General features: G+C 32.2%; 1 protein-coding gene across 1 annotated transcript in view; it reads right to left on the bottom strand.

Moving 5' to 3' along the window:
• Positions 1 to 7673: 7673 nt before the first annotated feature.
• LOC117117402 (centrosomal protein of 192 kDa-like) overlaps positions 7674 to 11203 on the bottom strand; it is a gene marked incomplete in the record, with an annotated part of 34735 nt that continues 31205 nt past the window's right edge. The window contains 3 exon segments of the mRNA XM_033261712.1: positions 7674 to 8481; positions 10208 to 10398; positions 10571 to 10700. Of these exon segments, the coding sequence (XP_033117603.1) occupies positions 10210 to 10398; positions 10571 to 10700 (319 nt within the window).

The raw sequence follows: 11203 nt of genomic DNA on the forward strand, positions 1-11203 counted from the left end.
TGGTCTGCCTAAATATGCATTTCCTACACAGCATCTGTGAGATGGTCTCCCGGCCATGTTTTATTTCCTAAAAAGCATCTGTGAGAAGGTCAACCTGGCCATGGCATCTGTGAAATACTCTGCCTGGCCATGTGGCATTACCTACACAGCATCTATAAGATGGTCTGGCCTGACCATGCTGTATTTCCTATCAGTGAATTCTCATTACAAGGCTTAGGGAGGGGAGATGTTTTTATTCCTGAAAAAAGAATGTGCTGTCATAGGATTTGGACCCACGACCCTGGAATTGGAAGGTATAACATCATCTTAACCACCAAGTCACATCTCTGCTACTGTTGATGAAGAGGCGAGTCACAGAAAAGAGTATGTTTGAAATTTCTTGAAAATTATATTTATACTGGTAGTACACAAAGTAATAAGTCAATATTTGTGATTAAAAAACAAACAAGGTCAGTTTATACAATGACAAAATTGTGGAAATGAGACTGGATCCAGTCAGCGCTAAGTGAGTTTTTGAAAAATTAGAAGAAACTCATTATGATCACATTATGGGTAATAAAAGGGCTGGCAAATCCTAACTAATTCCCTACTACCATGTATTAATAAGTTGAGCTAACAGCAAGACTTGTTCTCATTTTGTCTCATGTTTCATGCACTTAAACAGTCTTCAAAAGGTTTATAGAGCAAACCCTCACAAAATAATACTGGGGCGAATGCAGATGGTGCGATTCTCAACATTTTCTCACCTCAGCCCCAACCAGGATAGGGCTGAGGTGGTGCAGAGTATCTCACGCACCCTCTACTACCAAATCCTGCATCTGCCCCAGTCAGACCTAGTCTTGAAGCCAGTGGTGGTACCATTGAAAGCTGGGGATTCAACCCCTGCCAGATTGGCCAAACCCCCAGTTGGCAAAGACTCGTTTGACCAAAAAAAAAAATTTTTTTTTAAGTATTTTGGTAATAATGCCAAAGCAATTTTTGAGAATAGTATAATTTTTCTAAATTCCTGTCCAAACCATAAAATTTTATTTTACAAAAAACATGTTACATGCCTAAATATGGTCATGATGACATCATACCATGACCATATATAGGCACATCATAACTATATATGGGCATACAACAGTGGACAGTGCATACACATAAGTTAATGAATTACTAAAAGTATTAAAAAAAATAAGCAATTTAAATATTGAATTTATTGTTTAACACAGAAAATGTATCTTTTTTTTTAAATGACATCAATTTACTTTATTCTAAGCCAACTGTAATATTTCTGATGGACGCAGGCATCCAATTCTACAGTGTAATTTGCTAAAATGAAGATTCACATGATTGGCCAAGACGATGTTATGCGATTGGCCAGGAAGAAGTAATGTGATTTTTACACTCACTTCATGACAAAATCTTTCTGCATGAAACAAGCATACAAAAACTCAATTTTGTTTACGTGCACGTAAAAAAAATGCCTTTTTCGTTTGTCCCCTTATTTTTTGTCTCCATTAACCACTACATTGAGTGATGTGAATGGATTGCTAGTAGCAAAACTAATTAAAAAAAAAAACTAAACAAGCTTTTTTGACGTAAAAATATGTTAATGAAGGAACCGTTGAGTTATAATTCTCCAAATATGGTAGTCTCTACAACCATCCACACTCATACATTTTCTGTTATTGCCCGTATATGGGCATGATGATGGCATGTCACACCCATTATATATTTACGAATGATATGCAGACATATTATTTTATTGAGGTGACATTCTGAAGTCAAAATTAGATTTTCAACACACTTTGAATCTATAATTTTTTAACAATCTATAAAACTCTCAAACTGAAAAAAAATATTTTTATTTATTTATTCGTTCATTCGTTCGTGTGAATCCATAATCGCAAGTGATAATTTAGCTTCCTTAGCGAATAATGTATTCTAGTTGCTGTTATCAGTTAGTTGACTGGAACAGTATTAGCAGGGTCACCAGCGAGCAGGGTTAAAAAGAAAATCTTACATACATTTAAAACCTATAAAAAGTACTTTTAACAGGAAGTCCAATTTCACATTATAATTATCACCACTGATATGTGTCAATCCATCGTTCCAACGCCCTTTTACATTCCACCGCAATTTTACATTCCACCATCACTGTCAGTCAGACAATTGCATACATTATTCTATTTCAGACAATCCACTATCTAACCTATGAGCTCGAGTCCTCTGGGGAGACTTTCAGCCAGTTCGTGTTAACTCCTCTGATAACATGTCTCATTAACCGGATGGCATTCAGGTGTTAAGAGCGTGTCTTTTATCTTTCGAGTCCTTTCGAGTGTCTGCCAACATGACATGTTTGAATAACATTGTTCGCGTGTTAGACATATGGAGCGATCCAGACAGTGTGATGTTACACTAATAGCAAACAGTTATTGTATACATTTGCATCTTGTTTGTATAGTGAGTTTGTTGTCTTTGACAATGGTTATGCAGTAGTTATTACAGTTTCTCATCTTTATTACCTTTCTTATCCATATCAGAATTTAAGTGAACAGGGGCAGATTGAGGTAACACTACACTACGGGGTCTGGGGTAATTCTCCGCGAAATTGTTGTTTTCTAGACGACCGAAAATAACCTCCGAGGCATTTTTGGCAATCAATTTTTTCTTTTTCTTTTATTTCCCTTTTTTATACTTTCCAAAAGTGGTGCAGCCAGCCTGCCCTCCCACTCCCCACCAAAATCCTCCCCTGTACATTATACAAAAATAGGCTTCTAGCAGGAGCACATGTCTACTGCTGGACATATTTTGTGGCTACTTTTAACTCATAACCCACCTTCGACTTCTGAGTTGGAAATTCACTTGAATAAATGTACAAGTAACAGATTGTTGACTTTTTAGTTTTTTCTAGGACAGGTCTTATCTGGGCATGGCATCATATATCATAGTGTTACTTTTGGAAGACTTCATTTCTATCTTTAGGTTATGATGCATCCCATCATTCCTCCAATTTTACAAGTGGGGCAGTAGACACAAATTACATGAATCAGCTTGATTTGATTAAAAAGATCTGGACAGATTTAATTAAATCAGATTAAAGATGATCATGATTAGATTTGATACAGTTACATTTATCTGATGAGATTTAAATCAGATTAACTATGATCAAAACTAATCTGTTCAGATTTGATATCAGATTAAGTAGGATCACATTTATCTGTTTCAGATCAACTACGATCAAACCTAATCAAATTTAATCTGATCAGAATTGACGTTTATTCCAATTACTGAACCAGACACAAGTTGAATGTAAATTAATACAGGAGAAATGTAATAATAGCTATATAGAGAAATTTTAGTTTGCTCTGTTTGTTAATAGTGCCTTATCTGATCATACAACACTCATACATTCATTCTTGTATAAACATTAATAAAGCTTTCAATACATTAAAGAAATATTACGAAATTCTATGTAAACACTTGACGCAGATCAATTGTATGATGTCTGATATTCTCCTGAAACAATATCTTGATTAAAAATAGAAATTAATTTCACGTCAGTAAAGTGAGGTTCGCATTTGACTTTGCTGATTTGTTTTCCTAAAACTTACAATGATACAGTTTACCTAAAAATATATTACGGGTAAACAGCCTGAGGAAACAGTGCTTTTCGTTAAGTTCTCTAAGTAGCATATTTAGTTTAGCCGAGCAAACTGTTGTTTTACTACTGTATTACGTACCTCCTTTATTGATTGTTAAAGTTGCAATTTCATTTAATTGTTACTTAGTTTACAGTACTTGTTATTTTAAAGTATTCTTGACTAATCTAGGCAGAAAGTGAATTTCAATAAAGATGGGATTGATGTACTGTAGGAAGAGATTGGTGTGATGAAGTTGAATTAAGTCTAGATGGACTATGGATGGATGATAGTTATAACAACATCATATTCTCCATAGTTTAGCCAAAATTTCAGTAAAACTATTTTTACTAAATAATTTTTTAGGAGAAACTTTTTCTAACACCATGCTGTAAAGCGCATAGAGTATTTTTATATTATGCGCTATATAAATTGACAATTATTATTATTAGTTAATCTATTATCAACTTAAATATTATTTAACCTGAGACTTTTATATTCCTTGTTTCGCGTACTTATTTTTTTTTTAAGATTATCTGAGGAGGGGAAAAAAAATAAAAATAAAATTTTTGTTTTCTTATTTAGCAAAAATTTTTGCCAAAATCATCCAGATGGAGGAGTAAATAAAAATAAAATTTTATTGGTGAATGTAAAATAGGATGCTTAAATCCTATTTTGCTTTAAGTTTAATTTCTTTTTTTTTTTTCTTTTTCATTTTGGTTTCTCTTTTATTCGTTTTACTTGTGATCCACTTGTGATACCAATGCTACGTCACTGAAAGTGTTATCACACAAAAGACAGAAATAAATAAAATAAAATAAATAAATAAAATGCTTTAAGTTTATATGATTAGGAAGAAATATATATATCTTATCTTTGGAGATTTCAAGGCAGCACAGAGTGTAATAAAAATAAAGAAAAACTTTTATTTTTTTCTTACATTTCCACTTTTTAGTGGCAGAGGGTGCGCTAATTGGCCAAAAATAAAATTTTATTTTATTTGAAATCATCAATATTTGCATATTAAAAAGTTATATAAATTATAAAAAAATGTCTCGCCTTAGTGGCAAAAAATATGTAAGCGGTACATATTATTAGTATTACTATTATTAATAATATTACTATTATTATTACTATACAAAAAAATATTAATACTGTACTATTATTACTATTTATACAGGTTCAAGGCATTCATATCCAATTTTTTCTACAGCATGCTTTTTTTTTCATCGGCAGCAAAGCTCATTTTTTTGTTCATGTCGTCTAGCATCACTGCTTGTTTCCAACCTCGAGAGCAATTAACTATTTATTTAGCTATTACTAATATTATTACCATATAATTATTATTGGTTTCTTCAGCAATAATTGAAAATGATTGCATCTTCAATCATATTTTCCTGGTCATTGGATATATAGACATTCAAAAGCATTATTGTGCAGTCCCCTGAACTCCCTGTAGAGTACATTCTGGTCTAGCAAACACCAATTTAAAATAAATTATATCCTACCAAATACCAACACAGTTGGATGACGAGTAATGTGAAATGTTTGCATAAAGTGCCTTGACCAAGGTTGCAAACAATGTCATTGGCCTCAGGCTTAAAATTATAACCATTCTCCCCGCCCCCTGATTGAAAGACCAAAGGATTTTTTCTGTTCTAACACACAGAACATAGACACACATTAATGATTAATAAATACATGGAGGAATGACATAGATTATGTTCTCCAATACATAATTATTTTTCACACTCGGTAATGACGATTGTAATGATATAGTGATAGATATTAATGACACATTCTATAAATCCCTGGTGAAAACACATGAAAAACGCATGCTCTACATTGATGTCCAATATTAGTAGTTACAGTTGTGAAGAAGTTTTCCAATTCTTTATGTTGTTTTGTCTTCTAATTTTAAACTAAAATCTAATAAAGATAAATGTGCAAAGTGAGCAATTAAAATAATGAATTTTATTTAAATTTTTTAGCTAAATTTACTAGAGGATGTATTCTTTAATACATTTTAGCAGGCCTGGAAAAAAAAATCATGAAAGTTGTCTTGAAAAAATGCCTTCAGCACCAAATATTATCTGTAGACCCTACAGCCCAATAGTTTATTGTTTGGGATTTTTCCCCCAAAAATAACTCTGGGACAGTTAAAATGCCTCCAACCGCCAATTGTGTACTTTTGCCAGCCTGCATATTAGGTACAACACTCTGGCAGACAGAATGGGAGAACAAAAGCAAGAGAAAAAAAGCATTGTAGAACACTTTTAACACATTTATTAAGTACAATGCTCTGAAAAAGTTAGAATGAGAGAATAAAGTCATATTCAATGGCTATAAAAGCATAAATGTCTGTGTTACTCTATTTTTAAATTTCTTAGGATAATGCACTCTTTTACTATTATAATATTCTTATCAGCAACAACTATATCATCAATACTCTGCATTATGTACAATAATGATTATTTTGTATTTTATTCCACCTTAATATAAATATTATCAGCATGAGAAAACAAACGAGACGAAAATAGATCAATAGAGGCAACGTAGCATTACAATTTGAAATATCGATGAAATTCTCTGTCCTGTTTTATCTGTCTAGACAGAAATGCTACTTCTCATCTCATTATCCTACTGTTAAAATAGCAATGACATTTAATGCCAGCAATGTACTCCAGTGTGAGTCTAAAGCCTAGTTTCTACTGAGGTAAATGCATAGCTTACTGCAAGATGAACAACAATCTTAGCAACGCTGTTCAACACTGAAAACAGTGTTGCTGTGTTGCAGAAACATTCGGATACAAGAAAATTATGATCAAATTAGATGTCCTAAAAATACAGACTACAACTATTCAAAATTTTTTAGACTATTTCCATTAAGGTAACTGCATAGCTTACTGCAAAATGAAACAACAATCTTAGCAATGCCATTCAACACAGAACACAGTGTTGCAAAAATATTTTGATAAAAGAAAAATGGAAAATTAAATAAAAATGTTCTTGATAGAAATCACATGCAAATAGGTATTATTTTAGTGGGAAAGATTAATTAAAATATTTTAAGGAATTAAATTAGATTTGATTGTTTCCACTGAGCACTGAGGTAGATACACAACTTACTGCAAGATGAACGACAATCTTTAATAGCAACGCCGTTCAACAGAGAACACAGTGTTGCCATGTTGCAGAAACATTAATTCAAACATTTAAAAAAATTAAATTAGACTTCCAAGAAACATGAACTATAACTATACATTATAATTTACAGAATGTTTCCACTAAGGTAAATGCATGGCTTGCTGCAAGATGAACAACAACCTTAGCAACTCCTTTCAACACAGAACAAAGTGTTGCTGTGTTGTAGAAACGTTTGGATACAGGAATAATGGAAACATTAAATGAAAAATTAAAATAAATATTCTTGATAATAGTCATGTATTATTTTAGGGGAAAAATTAATTGAAAAATTTTAAGGGATAAAATTAAATTGTGTACTATGAAATCCATAAATTGATTACCAACCAATTTAAAAGGGTCTATGCAAAAATGACAGGTTTTAATTTTGTATCTCTTAATTTACAGAGAAAAGTCTTTTTTTTATTTTCAAAATGAAAGCTGGTAACTCTACTATATAAGAAGTTAAAACAATTTACTTCTTCTTTTTCTGTAGCTCAACAAATCTTAATTATGTTGATATATATGGCACACACAAAGTCTGATTTTTAATGTACTTTACTTTTAATAAAATGCAAAAAGCATAAAACTTGACGGCTGGAAGTTAGACAAACCACTGTGACACTTAAATTGTCGCTAAAACCATGGTGTTGAAAACATACATATAATCTACACTGTTTAACAACAAAAAACAACATCAAATCATAATAATTAGCCATATGAAATTACATAACAACACACTTTTAGTTTGTGTAAAGCATCGTGTGTGTATGTTTGTCTTGTGTAAGGGATTGTCACCTACAAGTAGGACAGTGATATATATTCGCTATTGCCAATCCTTGGCACATGTGTTGTGTGCCTAAAGAAAGAATAATAATAATAATAATAATAATAATAATTTTCATAACTCAAACACTGCAAGTGAGTGAAGAATTTCCAATTGAATAGTATAGTACCTATTATAAACTGTGTTCAGTTACATTATTTATAGCTAGTAATATACACATCTGTATCCAAGATACATAGAGATTACATTACACAACTCTCACGACAAAAACAATTCTAATCCCTACTGTACGCCTCATAATGAGACTTGGTTCATGTAGTGTATCATGTGTATATGTTGTATTGAGAAAGAGATTGCCATTTAGTGCATAAGTTTGCTATTGGCATATCTTCGGACATTGTGCCTAAAAGTAAAATTAAATAAATAATAAAATAAACGACAGAGTGTCAGTACTAAATGAAAAGGTAAACACAAAACTTGAGCTCAAACCGACCTGTAGGGGTAAATCAAGACTGAACCAACAACAAGAGTGCACCTACACCCTAATCCCACAATAATTGCTAATATAAAATATCTAATAATTAAATACCATTTCCTAAGAATTAAAGAAAAAAAAAAATTTCACAGCAAATAATGGATCGATTTATATTCTCCCGGTAGCAACGTGTACTTTTTCAATATTAATGTGTACTCCTTTTCCAAAATACATTCTGATTGGGTGTTATCATCACACCATGGAAACGAATCTCTTAACCAGGCTATCACAGCAGTAAGCAGACCCTCTTTGTCTTAATAATGTACTAGCAGAAAACACAGCCTATGGCAGTAGACAGGTTCTTGGAAGCGTGCATGAAATTTACACTGTTACTGTATTTCATGGGAAACCTGACGGTAAATAATATTTTAGTACAAAATAAATATGCAGAAATTTCTGGTAGTATTATATACCACTCTCTTAGTACATTGATATTATTTGTGAATTTTCTTTTCTTTAGTTAATCCAGTGCCAATTGGTCTTTAAATGGGAGTGGCCTTTAATTGGAGGAGTCTTTAATTAGAGGGGGCCCTGTATGTATATAATTAAAATTAAACTACTGTAAAAAAAATCTATAAAATAAGGTTTTGTCTAAGGTTTCTGAACATAGGATGATATGGTAATTTTTAAAATTTTCTTCACAAATATGAATGGTACAATCCACCCACTCCCCCATATAGTCATACAGTATATCTCAGGGAATAGAGAAGGACAGAAATACATATTACTAATAAAAATCCTTAGATTTTTGAAGAATCAAAATTGAAAAATTTATAGAAATAGTCAGCCAAAAATAAAGGATGACAGATTATAATAAAAATTATGTCAACAATATATAAATAGTTTTTTATCATATTTATTGTAATCGCTGTATATATTGTATCGGTTTGTATTATTTAGATATTTTTCTTTGATATTTATACCCTTTTTTCACCTGATTATGGTGTAATCTAAATGTAACTAAAGTCTATTTTGACAATAAAGAGTATATCGTATCTTATACATTGTAATTTTCATTGTAATATGACATCATTATGCTGTATATTAGTGTCATATGACATTATCAAGCCTGTTTATTTTTAATTCACAGATATTGGCCACATAAGACATGACAGTCTAACATAACATGAGGCTGAATGTTTGAGGGTTTATCTAGACTTTACTATAGACAGTTTATACCTATAATTTGTTTACATTTGACATTTAAATTCATATAAAAAGAGACTTTGTGATACTGAAATTAATTGCTAAGCCATTCCCCTCTAGTTACAGCTTTAGAGATGAATGTAACATCATGCTTTCTACTCAACTAATGTCTTTAAAGAATGTTGTATGATATGGATGAGAGGTTATTCAAGTTCGAACAGTCTAGTCTGGTGAAGCATGATGTCCTCAAGTGATTCAAGTGTTTTTAATATTTCACTTAAAAAATGTCTGCATACATACTAAAAAAATCCAAATCCCTTCCAGCAGATCTAACTATTGTACAGTTTCAACTATAGAGGGGGACATTTACAATAATAGCATAATTGCTATTTGGTTATTCATATATAATTATTACTACCATGTGTTTTATCAGTGAATTTTAAAAACAAAGTTTTAAGATAAAAATAATATGTGAATAATATTAGTATTCTTCATCTATTATACCTTATATTATGATGGATGAATATAAACATTGATAAATATACGGAAAATGATCTTCACATTAGGCTCTTTGGGAAGGGAAATTAAAAGGAGTCAGTCGTAGGGCATGAACATTCCATCATTATCTACGATAATGAGAAATCCGTAATGTGGAAAAGGAACAAATTGTTCGGATATAAGAATACGGCAAAGAAAGTTACTATGAACACTTCTTAAATGTTGGAGGAATGACAAAGAAGCAAAGACAGACCACATTGGAAAAGGACTGATGCAATCAAAGTGGAATCACACTAAAAGTTAAGAACAATGTGCGAGAGTATCACTCAACAGAGACAAGCAGCGAATAATTAATAGGAAGATAGTTCATGTAAATTCCTTTCTTTATGAATCCACAATCATAACAGTAAATAATATTAAAATCAAACTAACCTTTAAACTGCTTCCCCATGGAGTTTGACAGCTAGCTTTTGATCCGAACTGGTCTGAATAACTACCGTCCCGGAAAACTTGCCTGGATGTGTGGGCTTGAAGAAGACGGGAAGCCGGGCATAGTGCCCATTGCGGATCACATGTTTAAAGTGCTTTATCATAAATGGAGTCTGTGGGCTCAGGAATTTGACCTTAATGAATGAAACGAAAGATGCCATTAAAACGTAAGTATTATGTCTAAATTCATTACTCACATTATGCACAAAGTACAACATCCTCCACTTCATGGAAGATATTCGGGCAGATAGTTAATCGTCACACCCATTTCATTTGACATAATAATTAATAAAAGCCATTGATTACCTCTTGATTCTGTTCCGTTCGGTTCCTAATAACAACTTTGAGCATGGACGTTGCATGTAGCTCGGTGGTTGGGAACATCAGTTCTGAATCCTCAACTCCAATCCCGTAGCAAGAATTAGCATGGTTTGAACTAAATATAAGTATACCGAAGAATCAATGAGCTTCTACAAGACAATGATTTAATATCTCTTTATTGGGAAAATTAAGGATTAAAGAGACCTTCGGCTGATATAATTCCATGAAGAATGCAATGCAAAAAGGGGGCACACAATGGAACGACAGTGCTGTATCGTCTCTGTCTCTTATACACATCTAGATGTGTATAAGAGACAGGTACTGAATAGTGATTGGTAAGTACTGCATAGTGATTGGTAAGTACTGCATAGCGATTGGTAATGACTGCATAGTGATTGGTAAGTACTGCATAGTGAATGGTAATGACTGCATAGTGATTGGTAATGACTGCATAGTGAATGGTAATGACTGCATGATGATTGATAATTACTGCATGATGATTGTGAACTGAAGGCAGAGGAGGCGTTCCATACTAAAGAGACAAAAAATAGGTTGAAGAAAAAGTGATTATAGGTCTTACTTCCTAACAAAAGTATGTTGAATGTAATAACAATGTAA

Source organism: Anneissia japonica, unplaced genomic scaffold (genome assembly GCF_011630105.1).
Source record: "Anneissia japonica isolate Jap-2015-1 unplaced genomic scaffold, ASM1163010v1 scaffold1509_len713820_cov188, whole genome shotgun sequence".
Classification (NCBI taxonomy): domain Eukaryota; kingdom Metazoa; phylum Echinodermata; class Crinoidea; order Comatulida; family Comatulidae; genus Anneissia; species Anneissia japonica.